Source organism: Pelodiscus sinensis, chromosome 4 (genome assembly GCF_049634645.1).
Source record: "Pelodiscus sinensis isolate JC-2024 chromosome 4, ASM4963464v1, whole genome shotgun sequence".
NCBI classification, from domain to species: Eukaryota; Metazoa; Chordata; order Testudines; family Trionychidae; genus Pelodiscus; species Pelodiscus sinensis.
In genome coordinates, this window is record NC_134714.1 from 106,709,847 (window position 1) to 106,733,983 (window position 24,137).

Here is a 24,137-nt window from a genome sequence, read left to right on the forward strand (position 1 = left end):
CAATGTATTCTGTTGCTGTGCCCCAAACAGAATTGGAAATAACCTGAAATACAGCTTCTACAGTTGCTGCTAAGAAATAGACAAACCAGTAACTGTAGACTAACTCTAGCATATTGATATTTCAAGAAAAGCACAGATAAATAATTGTGTATGAACGTTACCAGTGCTAATACTTTTCAGTCTTAATTACATGCTAACTCTTCTGCATTTTTCTGCTTCTGTTAAAGGGAATGTCTGTACTGTATTTAATCTACTTATCTTCATGTTTGCTTTCTGACATTTTGCTTTCAGCCTTGTGTGAAAGATCTTGGAAAGAGTATTAAATGATTGACTTGGTATTTTTTCTTTTTCAGGTGAAAATTTTGAACAGACTCCATTAAGGCGCACATTTAAGTCCAAAGTTCTTGCTCGTTATCCTGAGAATGTAGAATGGAATCCTTTTGACCAGGATGCAGTGGGAATGGTCAGTAAGACATTAAGTGCTCTTGGTTTCTTTGGGTTTTTAAAATTAGCGCTCTCCTTCCTGCAGTGTATTTAAAAATAAATGTACAGCTGAATTATTTCAAGAAGCTAGCCTTCTGATGATGGCAAAATAAAAAGCTGCAGTAGAAAAGGTTAAAAACTAATTGTCAAGTTGCTCTAAATTGTGCAGATTTGTTTAAATGAAACAATTTACGTTTGGTTTTATACTTGGGGAATATAAAATGAAGGCCTTTCCCCTTAAAATGACCAATTATTTTTGTATTATAGGGCCTGTAGGAACTTCAGGAGGTCATCTAGTCCATCTACCCGTGCTGAGGCAGGAGTCATGATGAATCATTTTTTACCTCTTATTTTGCCATATGCCAGAGAGTAGGCAGTTGAAGTAGAAGTGAGGGAAAATTAGTTCTCTTTGTGGTTTCTGATTAGTTTGCTTCGTCTCCATCTATTTCTTTTTTCAAGGAATGGAAAGTAACTTCTTACCTCGCCTTATATTTTTTTCAGTGCTTTACATAAAACAGACGCTCTTCTTTTAAAAGCAGAATTTACAATTAAAATATTTTTCTTCCACTGTTTATGTAGGGTATAATACTATTCCTACTGACGTCAGTGACAAAAGTCCTGTGAACTTCAGTGGCAATCAGAAGAGTGGGCCTTGTGCTGCATACTTTGGTTCTGTGTAATAATTCGGGCCATGACTGCACTGGTACTTTACAGCGCTGTAACTTTCTGTCTCATGGGTGTAAAAAAACCAACCAACCAAAACCCCAAAGTGCAGCAAGTTACAGTGCTGTAAAGCACCAGTGTGAACCAGGCTGCAGCACTGGGAACCGAACTCCCAGCTCAATTAGTTACTCCCCTCGTTGATATGGGTTACATCAAGTGCTGGGAGACCTCTCTCCCAGTACTCCTGCGGTGGCCACACTTTCACGTGAAAGCACTGACATGGCTGTGCTTTGAACTGTTAGGTGTAGATGAAGCCTGCCCTTTGCTGTTTGTGTGTAAGACACTACCTACTACTCTAATGCCTTACAAAGTCTATTTAGAGAGAAATGAAATGTAATGTTAGTCTCATGAGTCTCAAATGCTACCTATTGCCAATTAAAAAAAAAATGCAAAATGTAGTTTAGTATTTAACTTTTTTGTTTTCTTTTATAGCTGTGTATGCCTAAAGGGCTTGCTTTCAAGACACAAGCTGATTGCAGAGAACCTCAGTTCCATTCGTTTATAATCACCCGGGAAGATGGCTCGCGGACATTTGGGTTTTCTCTCACATTTTATGAGGAAGTTACCAGCAAGCAAATCTGTAGTGCAATGCAGACATTATATCATATGCACAATGCTGAATATGATGTTCTGCATATTCCGCCCACGAATGATAAAGATAGCTGTAGCAGCATAGAAGACTGTAATGGAACTCCTGTATCAAAACTACAGCGTATTAACTCATATGATATTAGCAGAGACACACTGTACGTCTCTAAATGCATTTGTCTGATTACGCCAATGTCTTTCATGAAGGCTTGTAAGAAAGTACTAGAACAACTCCACCAAGCAGTAACTTCTCCTCAGCCACCACCGTTACCTTTAGAAAGTTACATCTACAATATTCTCTATGAGGTTCCTCTTCCTCCGGCAGGGAGATCCTTAAAATTTTCAGGTGTTTATGGACCAATTATCTGCCAGAGGCCAAGCACCAGTGAACTGCCCTTATTTGACTTTCCAGTTAAAGAAGTTTTTGAATTACTTGGAGTGGAAAATGTGGTTCAGCTCTTCACTTGTGCGCTTCTGGAATTTCAGATACTGCTTTATTCACAGCGTGAGTACTTTTGTCTTGTCCCAGGTACTAATGGCATCAGTTTTGTTTTTAGAGTTCTGAGAAATAAATATCTGTAATAAGCTGCTCTTCGCATGTTGCTGCTGTCAGAGTAATTTAAATCAAATTTCCCTGGAAACTGAAGGTCCTCAGCAATGCTGGAAATCAGAGTACCTAACATCAGATATTTGAGTTTGAAAATGTTGTTCTTACTTCACTATCCCATATGCACGTAATGACGTAAGAGGACAGCAAGGAAGTTGGCATCCTGCTTTCTTTACAGAAACACCAGTAACTAGAAGAATAAAGGGATGGTCTTGCCTCCATTTCTCCCCAGCTTGCTGAATTCCCACTCTTACTTCATTCAGCCAGAGGCAACTTAGGTGTGGCCTACACGTAAGTTAGGTTGAGACAGCTCCGACCCTTGGTGGTATCAAAAATACGCAGCCCTGAGCACTGGAGTTGTGCTCTCCTAATCTCTGGGGTAGATTCAGCTAGATCTATGGAAGGATGTTTCCGTTAGCCTTGTTGGCTTTCCTTGGAGGATGTGTAGTTCCAACACTGATGGAAAACCTTCTCCTGTCATTGTAGGAAGTATCCATTCTACAATCCTACGTGCGATGGCCGTGTCACTTCAGTGCTTGTAGTGTAGACACAAACTGTTGTAAACGTGCGATGAAGCTGAGGTTGTATTTCAAGAGGCCTTTATAGTTAATAATGTATGGTTACAAAAAATAAATAAATTGTGCAACCAAATTTTCTGGTTGGACAAGTTATTTGACAAATTAAAATGTAATTCTCCATTTTCTGTCAGGACCGGAGTCAAATCTTATTGAAGTCCAATAATATAGAACCATTTTTAGAAAGCGTGTCAAGTGCTAGATTAGATCAGCATTTGCTTTCACATGGCTTGCTTGGTTTTCTATATTGCTCTTTATCTGGTAATGTTTTTGCAAGAATCTTAAACACCTCAGGCTTCAGTTGCTATATTAAGGTTTTGTCAAACCTAGACTTCCTGCAGTGGCATTACACCCAGAGAAGTAGAGTTACACATGCAGAGAACTTTGACTTATTTCTTTTGTACTTCCAAGAGTTTTTGCCAGTTGTGCAGCCCCGCAGGCAATAGGGATGGTGGGTGTGCTAGTGTAGACTTCGTGTTCGTGGTCTAGCAAAGAAAATCAAATGCATGGTAAATCCAAAGATAAGTTGCGTTAATTATATCATCTGCTGGTTTCCAGAATGATGATTTTTTTCTCCTCCTGCCCTATTTAGAATAATCCCTGAAATAAGTGAAATAATTGTGTGGAAAATTACGAATTACTTACAAAACATGTCCTATGTCTTCAGCAATAACTTATACAGATCTACTATACCCTGCATGTACAATATTTGGTTACACAAAGCAGTGAGAATGGAATGTGTTTGGTGAATTATCAAAACTATGTCTATATTAGGAGCTGAGTTCTGTGTCTATGTAATTGGGATTGGACATTCAAGAATGGTCAAAATAATCAGGTGTGTTTCTGCAGTGTTGCCATGAATTGGTGTTTCTGAGCTGTGATGTTAGGAAGGAACAATTGGTTCCATACATACAAGATGGGAAGTGACTGTCTAGGAAGGAGCATGGCGGAAAGGGATCTAGGGGTCATAGTGGACCACAAGTTGAATATGAGTCAACAGTGTGATGCTGTTGCAAAAAAAGCAAATATGATTCTAGGTTGTATCAACAGGTGTGTTGTAAGCAAAACTCGTGAAGTCATTCTGCCGCTCTACTCTGCACTAGTTAGGCCTCAGCTGGAGTACTGTGTCCAGTTCTGGGCGCTACATTTCAAGAAGGATGTGGAGAAATTGGAAAGGGTACAGAGAAGAGTGACAAGAATGATTAAAGGTTTAGAGAACATGACCTGTGAAGCCAGGCTTCATGAACTGGGCTTGTTTAGTTTGGAAAAAAGAAGATTAAGGGGGGACATGATAGCGGTTTTCAAATATCTAAAAGGGTGTCACAAGGAGGAAGGAGAAAATTTGTTCCTCTTGGTTTCTGAGGACAGGACAAGGAGTAATGGGCTTAAGTGCAGCAGGGGAGGTTTAGATTGGACATTAGGAAAAAATTCCTAACTGTCAGGGTGGTCAAATATTGGAATAAATTGCCAAGGGAGGTGGTGGAATCTCCCTCTCTGGAGATATTTAAGAACAGGTTAGATAGACATCTGTCAGGGATGGTGTAGACGGAGCTTGGTCCTGCCTTGAGGGCGGGGGGCTGGACTCGATGACCTCTCGAGGTCCCTTCCAGTCCTATTATTCTATCATTCTATGTGTGTGTTCTTCACTAGTTAGCTACATGAGAATAGTAATATAAAATGGGTTCATTTCCTTTGGTTTTTTCTCCCTACACACACAGAACAAGTTGTGCCATCATGTAACAATCCTTATGAGGATTTACAAAACAAACAATTTCACTTATAGTAACTTTTTTGAATTTTGGGAGTGACTAGAATAGACATTGAGTAGGCTGATTTCTCAGATTTTGCTTTGGAGGTTCAGTAATTGTTTTGGCAATTGCAACAATTATTTCTCATAAGAGATGTCATGAAACTTAAATCTCTTATCATTCCAGTAACCTGGCTGACTAGTGACATTGTGATCAAACTGAGCTGCATTCATCCTCGAGGCATGTTCAGTAACAGATTTGTGTACATGTAGCCAGTTGAGTGGAATGAGGGAAGAAATAAGTATAGCGTCATGGGTATTGGGTGAACCCCATTTCATACCCTCAGAAAGTAGGCTTCACTTCCGTCACGTCTCTCGGTGGTAGAACCTCATGGCATAGCTGATCTTAGATCTGAGGGTGCAGCCCTTGTTTCCTGTATTCGTTGTGAAGAACTTCCCTTTTAGATTACACGACCATCAAGTAATTAAAATCAATTCAAACTGCTTTTACAAAACAAACATTATTTATTTATTCACCAGAATGTACATAACAATCAGACTCTGACAACTGAACACATGTCGTTCTTGAGAGGAAGTGTTTTTAACTGTGTATAACCATTTGATTTCAGGTCCTCAATCTTATCACATGTAACTGTGTAACTTGGCCTGGGGCCTTAAAGAAACAGTTTCCCTATTAGTGGTCCAGCTTTTGTTCCCTTAATTCCCTTCAAGCTCTTTGCCCAGAGGCATTTTACCTCTGACCATTGTTTGGTTTCCTGCTTGCTCTTTATATCAGACATTTTTTATTTAATTCCCTTTATCCAATCTTAACAATATTCAAACTTAAGTACACATAATATTAATAAATATGACTGTCCCCTGTTCTCCACATACAGGTGTATCTGTTCACACAAAAAAGAAGCTTTATATAGAATAGAAGCTTGTAACTTTGATTTGTGGTTGTCCTTCAAGTTTTGTCTACCAAAAACTGCCTTTTGTTGACAAAACAATGAGAGTGTACACAGTACAATGCAGCTTTCATTGGGGAAAAACACACAGTTTTGGTGACAAAAAACTTCTACCTCTGCGAGAGGCTTTTGTCTTTTCCCCTCCCTTCATTGTATACAAAGAGTTAGTCTGGACAAAACAGTCAAGAGAACAGGCTTCCCCCAGTATCGTACAATGCCTGCCCTGATAGTTCTGATCAGTGATTTGTGATCTCTGCTGCGCTGCAGGCATGCGCCCCTCCCCTTTCAAAGCTCTGAGACGTATCTGACAGCTGAGTGAGCAGCTCTGTTTGGGGAACAAACAAAAAGAGCAAATAATTGGGCTGCTCCTGTTCTGCCCTGCTAGGAACACGGCAGCAGGCAGACTCCTGCTTCGGGGGAGGTCTGGAGTGACAGCTGTGCTGCTTTGACACTCCTCAGCAGGGAGAGCTCACAGAGCTATTCATGCTTCTCCCAACAGCTGAGGATGCTGTGAGAGGACTTAGAGGGAATCTCAATAAGTGCAGTGATTAGCTTTGCCTTCCCACAACACTGGACTATGGGATGCTTACCCATAGTGCTTTGCTCTATCTGTCAACAGGGGAGCTGGCAACATGGCCATGAAATGTCGACAGTGGGAGGCAAGAAAATCAGTTTGACCAGTTTTCATTTTTGGTGACTTCATGCTGACAGCACTTTTGTCGCCAAACCTTCCCAGTGTAGACATAGCCTTAGTGTTTTCTTGTGCCTCAAATGATCATACTCAGTTGCTAACAGAAATTACTACTTGACTTTTTGCTGGAGTGGCCAAGAACATTGCATTGGTTTCTTTCTGTTTATTAAAATGCTCTAGACACAACTTTTTCCGATTAATACTTGTTTTTTAATGGGACTGGCAAGTAAGCTCAAGTGATTTGCTTTGTTTTATCCTAGCTCCCATGAGTGCTCTGATATCCTTTGCTGAAAATACTCTTTTAAAAAAAAATTTACTTGAGCAAAACCTCCGTGACAATTGTAACAGATATCCCTACTCCTTTTCTAGCATCAGCATAGTTCATGTATGCTTTTACTCTTTTAGAAGAGGAAGAACACCATTGTAATAAAGCTGTGGCACTCGTTTTGATGCTTATAGTGACACAGTCTCAAAATTGTCTGAAGTTTTTTCTTTATATAATCAAAGATGTTACTGGTAGCATTTATCATTGAAACTAAAGCAGGGGTGAGCAAAAGGGCCTCTGCGGGCCAGATTTGGCCTGCCAAGTGGATGGATTCGGCTTGCGGAGGCCCTGCTGCTCCCCCGTCCCCAGGCCAATTGGGAGCTAGGGGAGTGCACAAAGTTTCCTCCGCCCTGCCAGGAGCACACAGCTCTTGGAAGCACCAGGAGCTCCTGACAGGGCTGGAGGAAGCTTTGCGTGCTCTCCCACCCCCATGCCAATCAGGGGCTGTGGGTGGAGGAGCGCGTGAAGTTTCCTCTGCTCTGGCCCCGCCTTGTTAGGTGCACACGGCACTTAGAAGTTTCATGCGCTTCTGGCAGGGCAGAAGAAGACTTCATGCGTTCCCGCCCAAGGCCCTGATTGGCTTGGGGGCTCAGGAGCATGGGAAGTCTCCTCCCAGATAGGAGCATGGGCACCTAGAGGGAAGGGGGGGTGGACGAAGGCGCTCCCCCACCCCGTGACCAGTCATGGTCTGGGAGTGGGGAACCCGGAAGTATCCCAGCCCCTCCCTTTCCAGAGCAGCCTGCGGCCACTTCAGAAATTTTTGAAGTGGCCTCTGGCAAAAAATTATTGCCAAACCCTGGACTAGAGAGAGTTTTATTTTCCATCTTGTTTTTTTATTTACTTGTTTACTTAATTATACTTTGTAGATAAGGTGCACTGTTTTCTCATATATGATCAGTTTGATTTCCTGTTTAGCTTATGTGGGGTTTTTCAAACAGCAAGAAGGGAGAACACTCTTAAAACAAGGAAGTTTGGTTATAAAATCTCAACAGTTGGTAGGGAAACTTGGCAAAGTGTGAAGTCACCTAATTTTTAACTATGATCTACATTTTGATAGTTGTGTCAGACTATGTATTTAAATGCTGAACTTTAAACACCTACATGTGAAATTTTTGCTCTAAAACCTTTTTTTTTCTAAATCCCTCTAGAAGCCTGAATTTTTCACTTATGTGACATGTAATTAGTTGGACAGTTTTTGATACTGTACGCTCTTTGTGTCAGATGAGATCACTCTACTAGTTCAGGAGAGCTTGACTAAGAAGTATACAGATCTGAAAATCTAAAAAGTTGAGTGCTTGTCTACACAGGATGCTATATTGTATTAACTTCAGTTTGTTCACCTTAAAGAGCCTTGTGTCTAGACATGAACTTTTAAAAGTGAGTTACTTGGCACCTTTTAAATAGCATGAGTAATCCTCCCTGAAGCAGGAGGATTTTAAGGTTTGCATGGACTAATTCTTCTTCGAGTGCTTGCTTATGTCCATTCTGTCTAGGTGTGTGCGTGCGCCCTGTGCATAAGTTCCAGAACCTTTTTGCCCTTAGCAGTACCCATTGGGCCAGCAGGGGAGCCCACTGGAGTGGCACCGGTATATCCTAGCATATAACCCCCTGCTGGCTCTCTACCCCCTCAGTTCCTTCTTTCAGCCCATGATGGTTGCTAGAATGCTCTGCTTGCCTTTGCAAGTGTGTTTTTAGCTGTAAATAGTTTCTCCTTAGGAGTAGCTGAAGCAAAATACAGGACTATGTAGCACTTTAAAGACTAACAAGATGGTTTATTAGATGATGAGCTTTCGTGGGCCAGACCCACTTCCTCAGATCAAAAACTTTTTTTTTTTTTTTGATCTGAGGAAGTGGGTCTGGCCCAGGAAAGCTCATCATCTAATAAACCATCTTGTTAGTCTTTAAAGTGCTACATAGTCCTGAATTTTGCTTCAGCTACACCAGACTAACACGGCTACATTTCTATTACTATCCTTAGGAGTAGTTAGCAGTTGATTGTTAGTAGATAGTGATTAGATAGCATTGATAGTAGTTTCCCTGATTCCCTCCTGGAGGGCTTGAAACCCTGTCAACAGTGCTCCAAACCCATGCTCCACTGATATCCACACACACACTGTTTGAAGTGCCTAGGTGAGGGCCATTTAACTAATGCCTGCAAGATCTGAGTGAGAGAGACTCCAGGCTTAAGCTCTTGTTAATGGAGTCGGCACTTCAACCCCCAGTGCCAGAGCCAGCACGGTTGGTAAGGAGCGCACCGGCGTCGACTACAGAGATGGAGCGGGTGCCAAGGCACTTGGCGCCTTCCTGGCATCGATTGGCACCAGGCACTGATCTCAATTGCTGGTGCCGTTGACTAGTAAATGGGGGTGAAGTGAAAGGTCCCCACATAAGCAGGACCGGAGCGCCTGCCCTCGGGAGCCAGTGCTTCAAGAGAGAGGAGCCCGGTAAGATCAGGAGCCCAAAGGGGCCGGGACCTGTCCCTGAAGGAGGTCTGGAGGCCATCCACGCAGGAGACATTCTCTGCGGCCCGGAAGCTGATAGAGCTCACAGCCTCCCTAGGCCTGGCACTGTGCAGCACAGAGGAGCACGTGGGCCACAAGAATCATGTGCCTAAGCTGGCCCCAGCACCGCAGCCGGCACCGCCCAGGCCATCGCCCAGGCACTGCCATCCCTGGTGCGGGATGCACCATGGAGGAGGGCGCCTCTTCTGCAGAGTCAGCACTGCTTCCTGTGGCTTCCAGAGTCCCACGCCATGCCACCCCTGCCGGTACCACCCGTACCCCATAGAGGGAAATCTGCTGCCATGGCTCACCATGCAGCGCAGGTGGAACAGGGGTCTTCTGCACTGCCGTGGTCGGTGTTGGAATACTCTTCGGAGTCTGATGCAGAGTCTCTGGTCTCGTCAGCCTCCTCTCGACTGTCGGCTTCCCCTAGGATCTCTCGTTTGTCCCGTCAATCGGCACACCGCTCCAGATCGGGTCATCAGTCCTTGTCTCGGCACCGCTCGGGGCATCGCAGCCCACCCATGGTCCAGACACTGGCCCCCCTCCCCCTCAGTGGCAGCCACCTATGCAGTGGCCCTTCTGGATACCGTGGGCCTAACATCAGGTGCAAGGCCCTGACCCTTCAAGACCAGGGTCTGTGGCGACCTCAGCGTGCTCTAGCCGTAGATCTGCCCCCTTGGCTACCCTGCTCACCAGGGACCCGGGCTCGGAGACTAGAGCCAGCCCCCTGGGGTCGAGAGGTGAATCGGCTGATCCACTCCATCAGCCACTTCCAGCAAGACCTCGGCCCCAGGACTGAACCTGCCGCCACAGTTATGGTTCAACCCCAACTGCTGGAGTCCTCGTCACCGGCTGAGGCCTTAGCAGACCCATCTCCGGGCATGCCTACGATGGACATGTGAGCCCACCAAGACCTCCTCAGGCGCCTTGTGCGGAATATGGGGATACAGGCAGAGGAGGTTAAAGAGGAGAAGGACCCGATGGTGGACATTCTTATGGCTGACACCCCGGCTAAGATCGCCCTCCCTCTGAATAAAACGTTGGCAAAGATAACCAAGACCTTATGACAGACACCAGCCTCCATTCCTCCCCCCACACAAAAAGGGGTTGAGAGGAAGTATTTCGTGCCCCAGTCCGGGCACGAGCATCTCCACCGCCAGGTTCAGCAGTGGTTTAGGTGGCTTGCCAGAGTGAGAGGCCCCCTCTCCAAAGTGGGCCCCTACTCCAAAGAGTAAGGAGCCAAAGAAGTTGGACCTGCCGAGGCGGAAGTCATATGCTACGGCAGGCCTACAACTGTGGATCGCAAACCAGCAAGCGATGCTCAGCTGGTATGCGTTCAATTCTTGGGTGGCGGTGGACAAATTCAAGGACCAACTGCCTCAAGCTTTCTAGAGGGAGTTTGCTGCCTTTATGGATGAAGGAAGAATAGTTGCGTGAACAGCGCTGCAGGCCGCCCTGAATGCCATGGACTCGGCAGCTCGTGCTGTGGAACCGGGCATTGTTATGCGCAGGTGCTCGTGGCTCCAGATCTCCGGCATACCGCAGGAGGACCAGGGGATGTTACAGGACCTCCTCTTTGAGGTCTCCAGGTTGTTCTTGGAGCAAACTGATGACAAGCTACATAGCCTTAAAGACTGCAGGGCCACCCTAAAATCCCTGGGCATCCACACCTCAGTCCCACAGCGGCGTCCACTCAACCAGAGGCCACAGAGAAACTATCAGCAAGGGCTGCGTTTTGATAGGAGGTGGTGGTCTAGGGCTCCCACAGCCAGGGGGAGTAGGAGGAGATTATGGGGTCCCCCTGAGTAGAACCCTGGACCCTCCAATAAGTCCCAGGGGCCTAGGCCCGGCTTTTGAAGGTGCGCCTGAGAACGGAGTTCCAGTCACTCCCATAGGTCGACTCTTCTGCCAGAGGCTATCTCTCTTTTACCAGGCCTGGTGTGCTATCATCATGAACCATTGGGTACTTGACATGGTGCAGAGGGGATACTCTATCCCATTCCTTTCTTCCCCGCCCTCCCATCCCCCTTCCCTGTCCCTCTTCAGGGACCCCACTCACGAGATCCTGCTCAGGCAGGAGGTCTCCATGCTACTTTCTCTAGGAGTGGTAGAGGAGGTCCCCCTGTCCCTCCTGGGGAAGTGGCTTTTATTCCCGCAACTTCCTGATCCCAAAATCCAAGGGGGGGTCTCTGCCCCATCCTGGACCTAAGGGGGCTCAACGCCTTCTTAAGAGAGTCAAAATTCAGGATGGTGACCCTAGCCTCCATCATCCCCTCCCTCGATCTAGGGGTATGTCTAAACTACACTCCTCTGCCGACAGAGGGATGTAGATTAGGCACATCGCTATTGCAAATGAAGAGGTGATTAAAATATCCTGCACTTCATTTGAATAGAAATGGCCGCCGCTTTTTGCTACGAGGCATAAGGGATCGGTTGGAAAAGGCTTTCCTTGTCAACTGATCCCCATCTAGACTGCCGCTTTTTGCCGGCAAAGTGCCATGTTGGCAAAAAGCAGCGGCCATTTCTATTCAAATGATGCACGGGATATTTAAATTCCTGCTTCATTTGCAATAGCGATGTGCCTAATCTATATCCCTCTGTCGGCAGAGGGGTGTAGTTTAGACACACCCTAAGAGACTGATACGCCACCCTCGATTTGAAGGACACATACTTCCACATCTTGATTGTTCCCCACCACAGGCAATACCTTCAGTTCTTCTTCGGGGATGTGCCCGCAGGTGCTCCCCTATGGGTGCTGGGCTTTCCCTGGCGCCACAGGTGGAAGCTTGTGATGAGCAGTGTTCAGCCGGACCGCGCATGTGCCTCAGGCTCGCGGCTTTCGCGCTGTTTTCTGTTTCGCGCTGTCTGGCCCCCCGCCAGTTCCTCTTCACTGCCTCAGGCTGCAGACGCTTGGAACTGCGCTCTTCACTCCCTCACTAAACTAGACTATTTCTAGTATTCTCCCTTGTACATACACCTTTATTTCTCTTTCTCCTTTATTTCCCTTGTTTCTAAAAAAAAAAAAAAAAAAAAAACAAAAAAAACCCCACACCACCACAGAATAACAAGAGTTGAATGGGAATAAGAATAAAAGCTGCTTGTTGTTCTTACCTCCCGCCTCTCAGCTGATCTCCCTTCCTCTCCTTTGTACATAGCTGCGTTTAAAAAAAAGGAAATAAAGACAACATAATAGAGACGACATCACCACATTATCTCTACCTAGAGATAAGACTTAACTATAGACAATGAAGACTTCAGGGAACCCGGCAAAATGTCAGCTGCCGGCTTCAAAAAATGTGGCTCTTGCCGGGAGGCAATGCCAGCCTCCGACGGCCATTCTGAATGTATCCGGTGTCTGGGAGAATCGCATGTCCCCCAGAAATGTACCTACTGCACCAGACTTACCTCCACGGCCAGGAAGGACAGAGAGAGGTGTCTTCGGATGCTTCTCTTTGACAGAGCCCTGCAATCCCAGCAAAGTGATGCGGACCAACAGCCCCACAAACGCCGGGCTTCCTCCCCAACTACGGGCTTCAGAAAAAGCCCAGGATCTCTCCCATGAGATCCCTACCAGCTGCCCCTGAACACCAGGGAAAGCCAGCCTGAAAGACCAGGGACTTCTGGTGTGGCTAAGCCAGGTCCCCCCGTCTCAGCGGCTCCAAAGCTGAAGCGACTGTGGGAGTCTTCGCATATGCAGGCTCCCGAGGCAGCATTCCCTCAGCCGCCGCCTCTGCCTCCCTTGCTAGAGCGCTGAGCCGGCTCCAAGATCGGACCCGGAGCTGACCATCACGGCACTGGCACCCGCACCCGCACCGCTCTCAAACCTCCATGAGGCGCTGGACTATGCGGCGCCGATCCACCTTCCTGTCGGCACAGCACTGGCTGCTGCTGCTGCCTCTGAGCCCCCAGCGCCGATTAACACTGCTCCAGCTGTCTCTTCAGCACACGCCAGCAAATCAGGAGCTCTAAGTCCTGCTCCTTTGATCTCCCCGCACCAGAGCTGCTCTCGCTCCTGCCTTCTCTCGCTAGCACCGTCCTCGCCTTTCCCGGTGCCTCGTTCTCCACGCCGCTATACCCATTGGCATGGGTCCCCCCATGCCTCCTCCAGGCTGCCTTCACCATTCCTGGCTGCTGTACCTTCCCACTTCAGACACCACTACAGGCAGCTCTCTGCATTTCCTGCTTCTTCCAGGGCATCAGACATCCACTCCTGTTCACCCTGCTCTCCGTATTGTTACCAATATTATGGTGTGACGTAGTGGGGGTACTTGCTGGGCTGTGGTAACCTCTGCTGTCTGGAGCAAGACCCAGCAGGGAAAACCTCACTATGCAAAGGTGATGCCAAACTGGTTGAACCAGATACCCCCCATAGAGAGGAACAAAGGAAGGTGGAGGCTGCCCTGGCTGGGGGGGCAGGGCTGGAAGAGAGTGAGTTTAGTTGTGGGCTGGGAGCATGGAGGAGACAGCCTAGGGAAAGGGGCTGGAGTTTAGGGGCCCAGTCTCCCCCATCTCAAGGGGGCCTGAGGCATCCTAGCCCAGCTCTGTGACCAGATTCCATCTGTGCTGTGCTGTATCCTGGAGAGGCAATAAACTTCCTCTATTCCACCGGCTGGTGCAGTCTGTTTGTGCCATTTTGGGGTGCAGGAGACGGGGGAACCCCAACGCGCCATCACATATGCCTGTTCTAACTATGACGATGACCGCTCACTGCAACATGACAAATATCATCGTGGTGACCGCCACTCTCGAGACGCCCGCAGTGGCTACTCTTATTGATCACGCTCTGCCTATGATTATGTATCACACAGACACTCTCCAACTCCGGCTCCCCTTAGCCCTCCGCACCATTCAGCATCACCACCTCATACTCCATCAGAGATGGATCACACCACCTTTGGGGACCACATATCGGGGACTTCCATCCCAGACTCATCCCCGCCAGATGAGGCAGTCACACGAGGTGACAGCTCTCCACCAGATGACCTCCGTCAGTTCCAAGAGTTGTTTAAGCGAGTAGCTATCACACAAGAGATCCCATTGCAGGAACTCAGGGACAAGCAACACAAGCTTTTCAGGAATCTCCAACCGTATCATAGGTCACGTCTGGCCATTCCTCTGGATGAAGGCATCCTGGAACTGGCTGATGAAGTGTGGCATGCTCCAGCGTCGGCTTTTCCGACCAACAAACATGCTGACAGGAAATATTTTATACCATCGAAGGGCATGGAATTCCTCTTTTCCCATCCACAACCTAACTCCCTAGTAGTCAACTCAGCTCAACAGAGGGCTAGAGCCCCACACCTCTAACAGGGCTCCGATCAGGATGTAAAGAGACTTGACCTCCTGGGCAGGTTCAGCAACGCTACTCCTCAGAATCGCCAATTACTCGGCGCATCTCTCCAACCACACCTTTGACACCTTTTCACGCTTCACCTCCCTCATGGATCATCTTCCCGATTCTAAGAAATCGATCCTGAGGTCAGTAATCCAAGAGCGCTACACATCAGCGAGAACGTCCCTCCAAATAGCCATGGACATGGCTGACACCGCTGCTCGCTCTACTGCTACTGCCATCGTTATGCGCAGAGCTTCTTTCCTTCAAGCGGTGGGAGTTCCGAAGGAACTACAGGCCAAAGTCGAGGACTTACCCTTCGACAAGGATAAGCTCTTTGCAAAGACCATGGACTCAATCTTACACTCCTCTAAAGACTCCTGAACAACCTTGTGAACTCTGGGGATTTACACTCCCGCCTTTAAGAGACGCTGGTACTCACCATACCAGTGCAGATATGATTACTCCTAGATCAGACATCGGGGGCAGCAGCAACACCAGCAACAGAGGGCCTTTGACAACCAACGCTCTCGCCAGAGGCCTCAGCGACTCCGAAACCCAAACAGCAGGACAAACATGCCTCCCAACAACAAGCAACAGGTTTGATGCGTTGGTTGGGGGCGAGCAGACAGTCACAGGCAGCACCACGAATCGTACAACCGAGCTCTTTCACCACCGGTTGAGGCCCTTTTCTACATCAATGGGCAAAAATCACTACGGACAGATGGGTCCTCGAGATTGTTCAATCTGGCTACCCTATCCTTTTCATAGCCAACCCACCAACCACCCCTCTCATGAGACCCTCCTCCAACTAGAAGTTGACCGCCTTCTCTCTCTGGGTGCCATAGAGCGAGTCCCAAAGGATTTCAGGAACAGGGGCTTTTACTCACATTATCTCATTACTCACCCAGAAGAGGTCTGGAGGTTGGCGCCCCATCCTAGATCTCCACTGTTTGAACAAATATTTCAAGAAACAACGATTCAAAATGACGACTTTAGCTGCCATAATCCCTGCATTAGATGCACAGGACTGGTTTGCCGCCCTCGACTTCCAGGACGCCTATTTCCACATCCCTATCCGTCCAGCTCACAGGAGGTTCTTATGCTTTGTCGTGGTAAAGGACCACTTCCAATACAAGGTCTTCCCTATCGGGCTATTGTCAGCCCCCAGGGTGTTTTCAAAGGTTCTATCCGTGGTCACGGCCTTCCTCCAGCGCCAAGGGGTACTCATCTTCCCTTACCTGGACGATTGCCTACTCAAGGGCCCTTCTGCACACAAGGTTTCCCAGATGGTTCACCTCATGAGGAAAGTCTTTCAATTGCTCGGACTCCTCCTCAACGAGCAAAAGTCCGTTTTGCTCCCCACTCAGAACATTGAGTTCATTGGGGCCCACCTGGACTCACTTGCTGGCAGAGCGTTCTTACCCTTACGGAGGTTTCAAGCCATCCAAGACCTCATTCACACCATCACCATCAGCCCTACCGTTCCACTCATCACATGCCTCAGACTGATGGGCCATATGGCTGCCACAACATACGTGGTGAAATACGCCAGACTACATCTGCATGCCCTTCAGTACTGGCTGACTCTCGTATACGACCACACCAGATACGATCTCCACAGGTCGGTAACGCCGCCACCTGGCGTTCTCCAATCACTCCTATGGTGAACCAGCCACAGAAACCTGCTGTCAGGTATACCTTTCCATCGGCAGGAGCCACTTCACCAAATCACAACGGATGTCTCCCTACTAGGCTGGGGGGCTCACATGGGCTCCCTCTCAGTCTAAGGCCAATGGTCCCCACAAGAAGCACGGCTACACATAAACCTTCTAGAGCTATGCGCCATTTTCAACGCATGCAAATCCTTCCTCATCTATGTTCAAAACACCACGGTGAGGATACATCACAGCCATGTGTTACATGAATCGCCAAGGCGGTGCTCGTTCCCGTTCCCCATGCACAGAAGCCATCCACTTTTGGAACTGGTGCATTCGCCACGGAATAACACTTACGGCATCCTACTTACCTGGTACCACAAACGTGACGGCAGATTTCCAGAGCAGACACTTCCATGTGAAGCACGAATGGAAAATACACGATGGCGTCCTACGCGAGATCTTCCAATGTTGGGGTACTCCCCGAGTGGACCTCTTTGCAACTGCTGCCAATACAAAATGCCGCAACTACTGCACCACAGCGGGCCTAGGCCGCGCATCCCTGGGGGATGCCTTCCTTACGACTTGGGGCGTACCCCTTCTCTGTGCATTGCCCCCCCCCGGTACCTCTGATCCCCAAAGTCCTCCAGAAGCTGAAGGCAGACAGGGCAACGCTAATCCTCATAGCCCCGGACTGGCCTCGCCAGCACTGGTTTCCCTTCTTCCACTGTCTCTCTGCGCGGACACCGATCCGCCTTCCGCCTCTCCACAATCTCCTCACACAAGATCGAGGACACCTGAAACACCCCCAGATACAAACGCTGAACCTAACAGCATGGTTCCTAACTGGCTAACTCCATTCGAGTCCCTCTGCTCCGTTCCAGTTCAACACATCCTAGTACACAGTAGACGACAAACCACAAGAAAAACTTACCTTCATAAGTGGCGCAGATTCTCCTCCTGGTGTACTTCGAACCACTATGATCCAACATGTCCGTCGATCCCCTCCGTACTGGACTACGCATTGCACCTAAAGGACAAAGGCCTTGCATTAGCCTCCATCAGGGTGCACCTCGCAGCAATATCAGCATTCACATCACCGATAGATGGTGTTTCTGTCTTCGCCCATCCTACTACTAAGAGATTTCTCAAGGGCCTTACCAACATGGCCCCACCGCATGACCCAGTCCCAGCAGTGTGGAGCCTGGATGTAGTCCTCGACGCCCTAATGAGGCTGCCGTTCAAGCCTCTGATGACTGTATCCTTGCATTTTCTCACTTTGAAAACCATTTTCCTGCTTGTCGTAACATCGGCACGCCAGAGTGAGCGAGCTTTCCGCCATGATGGCCATGCCACCATATACTATTTTCCGTAAGGATAGAGTAGTCTTGAGACTACACTCAAGATTCATACCTGAAATCGTCTCCCATTTCCATGTCAACGAACCAGTGATCCTGCCAACCTTTTTCCCGAAGTCCCATGCCTCACCACGAGAAGCGGCCCTACTCTCCTTGGACACCTGCAGGGCCTTAGCATTCTAGATAGATCGCACTAAACCTTTCAGGCGTACAGACCACTTATTCGTCTCCTTGGCACAGAGGTCAAGGGGTCAACGCCTATCTTCCCAGAGGATTTCCAATCTCGTAACCTCATGCATAATGCAGTCTTACGCAGAGAAAAGCTTACCCCTCCTGTGACGGCTTCCAGTTCGGGCACGAGCTTGTAACCCTATTACGTCGGGGTTACGGCCCAGCGAGCCTGCCATCTGTCAGGTAGTTAGGGGTGTGACAGCTTTAGTTCGGGCGTGAGCGTGCAACCCCTTCCACGTCAGGGTTACGGCTCAGTGAGCCCGCCATCTGCAAGTTAGTGCGGGATATATACAGGGTGGTTCACTCAAGGAAGTGAGAGAGGGGAATGGGGGCTAGAGGGACCCAGGCCCTCCTTCTCCACTGGGTCCCAGCCCGGGGCCCTAAGGGTATGGGTCTTTTAGCCCTTACCCGGCTGACGGGGTCCCACCCCATAATGCGTCAGCGCACAGGAGCCAGAATGGCTCTGCCCCGGGCTGCTTCCTAGCCTCCCCCTCGCGGGTCTGGCGTGACCGGGACCTCAGGGTCCTTACCTCCCCAGCGGTGGCCTGTGTCCGTCGTTCGGCGTCCTCCTCCAGTGTCTGAGACTCGCTCCTCAGTCGGGGTGAGAGGGATCGCCTGCCTGGCGTCATCCTCCCCGCTCTGGCCCTGGTCCGGGGTTTAAACGCCCCGCCGGGGCTTGCGTCTCCAGCATCCGCCCCGCCCCCAGCGTTGCCAGTCCTCCTATGTTGCAGCGTAGGAGGCGGGGCTATGCGCCGGCTTGCCCTGCCCCCGGCATGCTCGGGCTTGCCTGCGTAGCCAGGAAATGCTGCCTGCTCCTGCCCCGCGCCGGGTGCGGGTAATGCGGCGTCCCACCGGGGTGTACCGCCAACATTTGCTGAGGGGGGGGTGTAGCCGCTGCTCCCCCCCCCGAGTGCGGATCGGGATCGGGCCGTCACACCTCCCATCCCAACCACGCGCCCACTCCACTAGAGCCATGGCCACATCTACAGCATTCTATAGAGGGGTATCTCTGAAGGACATCTGCAGGACGGCGACCTGGTCCTCACATGAGACCTTCGCCAAACACTATTCTGTTTCTCTAGGCACCCGTTCAGATGGGGCAGTGGCAACTATGGTGCTTTCCACAGCAGATAAATAGGGACTCCTTGCCCTCCTTCTGTTCTGGCAACTATTGCTATGCAGTCACCCATAGTGGAGTACCCGCGGGGACATCCCCGAAGAAGAAAGCCAAGTTACTCACCTTTGGTGCAGTAACTGTCGTTCTTCAAGGTAAAGTCCCTGTGGGTGCTCCACTACTCGCCCTCCTCCCCGCTTCGGAGTCCTCTCTCTCTGCTCTTGTCTCTTACAGACTCCGAGACGGTCTCGAGGAACTGGCGGGGGGCCGGACCATGCGAGACAGAAAAGAGCGCGAAAGCCACGAGCCCACGGCACATGTGTGGTCCGGCCGAACACTCCTCATCACAAGCTTCCGTCTGCGGCGCCGGGGCAAGCCCAGCACCCATAGTGGAGCACCCGCGGGGACACCACCTCGAAGAACGACAGTTACTGCACCAAAGGTGAGTAACTTCGCTTTTACGGTGGGTGAGGACCATTACCAGTTTGCGGTGCTGCCGTTTGGCCTTTCCACAGCACCAGGGTGCTCACCAAGTGAATGGCGGTAGTGTCGGCATTCTTTCAAAGGAAGGGGCTATATGTTTATCCTTACCTAGACGACTGGCTGATCAGGGGCCAGTTGAGGGACCAACTTTTGTCCGACATCGACCTAGCCAGGGAAATGTTCTTAGGGTTGGGGCTCGTACTGAACGAAGAGAAGTCCACCCTTATGCCACTCAAGTGATAGTTTTTGGGGGCACATTTGGACGCGACGTGCGGCAGGGAGTCCCTCCCACATCTACGGTTCCTGTCTCTGGGCGATATCATTCGCAGCCTCCAAGCTGCCCCCATAACCACGACGCGGAACTGCATAAGGCTTTTGGGTCACATGGCAGCATGCACGTATGTGGTGCACTACGCTAGGTCTCTCCAGAACTGGCTGGCGACGGTATACAGGCCAATCTGCGACCATATCGACCTGGAAGTGCTGGTCCCCCCAGTGATTCTATTGACCCTATACTGGTGGCGGAGGGACTCCGAAGTATGCAAATGGGTCCTGTTCCATCAGCCCTCCCCCATGGTCCAGCTGGTGACAGATGCGTCCAACGCAGGCTGGTGTGCCCACCTGGTGGATCTTCATATACAAGGTATGTGGTCAGGGGCAGAGAGGAACCTGCACATCAATGTCAGGGAGCTGAGGGTGGTTCAGCTGGCTTGTCGGACATTTATGCCCCAGCTACAAGGGAAGTGTGTGTCCGTTCTCATGGACAACACGACGGTGATGTATTACATCAACCGTCAACGTGGTGTTGGTTCTTCTCCCCTGTTCCAGGAGGCGCTTGCCCTCTGGGATCTGTGCATTGCGCAGGGGGTTCATTTGCAGGTCACTTACCTGACGGACTGGCTCAGTTGGACCTTTTCGGCTCATGAATGGTCACTCGAGAGGGAGGTGATAGATCCCCTCTTCCACAGATGGGGCACTCCCCTAGTAGATCTGTTCGCAATCCATGCCAAAAGAAAGTGCCCCAGGTTCTTCTCGTACAGAGGTCAAGGCAGAGGGGGAGGGGTGCCCTTGTGGTAGCATGACCGGCGGGCCTGCTATATGCCTTCCCTCCCTTTCCCCTGATCCACGATGTGCTCGTGAGGGTCAAGAACGGCGGGGCCCTGCTCGTTTTCATAGCCCCAGACTGGCCTCGGCAACATTGGTACACGACTCTGGTATCACTGTTGATCACGGATCCCATCCCCCTGCCGATGATCCTGGACCTCCTAACGCAGGAGCTCAACCAGGGTCGGCTGTGCCACCCGAACCTCCAATCCCTCCACCTCAAGGCTTGGATGATCAGTGGCTGTGGAGGGAGGGGGGTGGGGGAAACTCCTTTGCTCAGATCCGGTGAGGAAGGTTCTCATGGCAAGTAGGAAGCCCTCCACTAGATCATCCTACCTAGCCAAATGGAAGAGGCTTTCTATTTGGATCAGTCAGAAAGGGGTGGCCTTGGAAAGGGCCCCTATTCCCCTTATTTAGGACTACCTTCTCGACCTCCAGGGCCAGGGGTTGTCCACCTCATCGATTAGGGTACACCTGGTGGCCATTGCAGCCTTCTACCAGGGGGAGGACGGGAGGTCGCTCTTTGTGCAAGATATGGTGAAACGCTTCCTGAAGGGATTGGACAGGTTATACCCCCACATGCACCAGCCAGTCCTGCAGTGGGATTTGAACCTGGAGCTATGGGGGCTCATGTGCCCACCGTTTGAGCCGTTGACTATGTTTTATCTCTCCCACCTCTCGTGGAAGGTAGCGTTTCTGGTGGCCATTACCTCAGCCAGGAGGGTGTCTGAGCTGCGGGCTCTCTTCTCAGAACCTCCGTACACAGTGATTTCGAGGGACAAGGCGATGATGCGCCCCCACCCGGCTTTCCTGCCTAAGGTAGTTTCGCTGTTCCACATGTCCCAGGAGATTTTCCTGCCAGTGTTCTATCCAAAGCCGCATGCGGATGAGAAAGAGAGGGCACTCCAGTCACTGGACGTTAGGAGGGCTCTCGCTTTTTATTAGACAGGACGTGGCCATTTCGCAAGGCCACTTAGTAGTTTATCTCCATAGCAGACAGGATGAAGGGTTCCCTGGTGTCAGCTCAGTGTCTTTCCTCATGGATTATGTTGTGTATCAAGACCTGTTACGATCTTACAGGGAGGGTGGCCCCTCCTAAAACAGCCCACTCGACTAGGGCCCAGGCCTCCTCCACGGCCTTCCTAGCCCAGATGCCGGTCGTGGCCACCTGGTCCTCAGTCCGTACCTTCACCAAGCATTATGCCATCATGCAACAAGCTAGTCAGGATGCAGCGGTAGGTCAGACGGTGCTGCAGTCCATTTTACTCTAGGTTCCGACCCTGCCTCCTTAGGGGTTTGCTTGGAATCACCAAGACGGAATGGACATAAGCAAGCACTCGAAGAAAAGAAGGTTACTTACCTCGTAACTGTTGTTCTTCGAGATGTGTTGCTTATGTCCATTCCAATCCCTCCCACCTCCACCTTAGTCGGAATATCCAGCAAGAAATAACTAAGGGAGTGGAGGGCCAGCAGGGGGTTATATGCCAGGCTATACCGGTGCCACTCCAGGGGGCTCCCCTGCTGGCCCAACGGGTACTGCTAAGGGCAAAAAGCTTCCGGAACTTGTGCACGGGGAGCACACACACCTAGACGGCATGGACATGGCAACACATCTTGAAGAACAACAAAGGAGTTCCCCCGCCTCTCTCCCTCCACAGCCACTGATCATCCAAGCCTTGAGGTGGAGGGATTGGAGGTTCGGGTGGCACAGCCAACCCTGGTTGAGCTCCTGCGTTAGGAGGTCCAGGATCATCGGCAGGGGGATGGGATCCGTGATCAACAGTGACACCAGAGTCGTGTACCAATGTTGCCGGGGCCAGTCTGGGGCTATGAAAATGAGTAGGGCCCCGCCGTTCTTGACCCTCATGAGTACATTGTGGATCAGGGGAAAGGGAGGGAAGGCATATAGCAGGCCCCGCCAGTCATGCTACCACAAGGGCACCCTCCCCCCCGCCTTGATCCCTGTATGAGAAGAACCTGGGGCACTTTCTTTAGGCATGGATTGCGAACAGATCTACTAGGGGAGTGTCCCATCTGTGGAAGAGGGGATCTATCACCTCCCTCTCGAGTGACCATTCATGAGCCGAAAACGTCCAACTGAGCCAGTCCGCCAGGGTGTTGCATGACCCCGGCAGGTAAGTGGCCTGCAAAATGAACCGTCGCCCTGTCACAAGGAGTACAAGGCACCCCTCACCCTATCTCCTTGACCTTTGGAGTCATTTTTCAGAGACGCCATCTCTGTCTGTCCATATAATTCAAAAAGTTTCTTCACCCCCTCCTCTTACCCACCTGCCATGTGCTCTTATTATTCCAACAAATGTTTTGCAAACTATCACGAGTACTTATTGCATAAGGTACACACTTATGAAGAACATCCTATCTTGTCCTGAGGCACCGTCCAACTTCTTTTATATCTTCCAAATGCACACTCCACTGTCACTGTGCAGCACATAAGGGTATAGGCAAACAGTTATTTTTCCTGTCCACGTATCCAGTAAAAGGCTTGATAAGCTAGGGAAACAGAGTGTATACTGGTCTCCCAGAATAACTCCATTAATGTCCAGAGTAGTGCGGGGAGCTACAACTCTGTTGCTTGCTTCAGAAAACAGGCAAGAGTTTTGAACAACTCCTGGCATCATGGATCTTTCCAGGTTACAGCTTACTAGTATATGTGAACCTGATCAGCCAGGCCATGGTGAAAAATCCTTCCCTGTTCATAAAGTCTCATACCTGGTGTGGAGAGTAAAGAATTAGACACGTGAGTCCCATCACTAACTCCTACACAGTTCAGGATCCCTGTTCATGCAAAGCTGTCAGTAACCTCCCTTGTACTGCACCACTTTGTGACCCAGCACAGCAGAACCCCCTGAATGGCATTACAGACTTTTTAGGACTGACAGTTGATCTACCAATACTAAACTGATTAGCTGCGGAAAGAGGTCAGCCAGTGTGGCAAGCTTCCAGGTGGTGATGGCCACAAATCTCTAACTTAGAAGAACCTACTATCAAGGTGCACAGCTTAGTGGAAGACTGTACTCCAAGTAGTTACTGGTGTTCATACTGGAAAGGCATATTGAGTGGGGTCCACAGGTATCTATCCTGGGTCCAGTTATATTCAGTATTTTTCATAAATGATTTGGATAGTGGCATAGCCCCCCCCCCCCCCCCACAGAGAGAGAGAGAGTTTATGAATGGTACCAAAATGGGAGGTTTCAAACACTTTGATGAATAAGGTTAGAATTCAGAATACAGTTATCTTGCCAAGATGGAAACATGGTTTGATATAATTAGGATGTAATTCAATAAGGACAGATGCAAGTTATTACACTTAAGAAGGAATAATCAGATACAAAATGGAAAATGATTGCCTACAAAGGCGTACTGCAGAAAAAGATCTGGCAGTTGTATTGGATCACAAACTAGATGAGTCAATATAATACTGTAGCCCCAGAGAGAGAGAGAGGTGTATATGTATTAGGAGCCTAGTAATTACTCTATTCAGTACTGATAGGCTTCAACTGGAATACCGTGTCTACTTCTAGGCCCCATGCTTCAGGAAAGATGGAGAGCGCCCAGAAGAGAGCAACAAAATTCAAGGTCCAACTAAGGATGACCTATGAAGAAAATTTGAAAAAAATCATGTTTG

General features: G+C 49.3%; 1 protein-coding gene across 5 annotated transcripts in view; it reads left to right on the forward strand.

The window, feature by feature from the left end:
- The window catches only part of DENND5A (DENN domain containing 5A), a 144,305-nt gene that overhangs the window by 33,927 nt on the left and 86,241 nt on the right, over positions 1-24,137 (forward strand). For all 5 annotated transcript variants that reach the window (XM_075927965.1, XM_075927961.1, XM_075927963.1 and 2 more), the window contains exons 3-4: positions 354-463; positions 1,639-2,299. In XM_075927965.1, the coding sequence (XP_075784080.1) occupies positions 354-463; positions 1,639-2,299 (771 nt within the window). The remainder of the gene's footprint in view (positions 1-353; positions 464-1,638; positions 2,300-24,137) is intronic.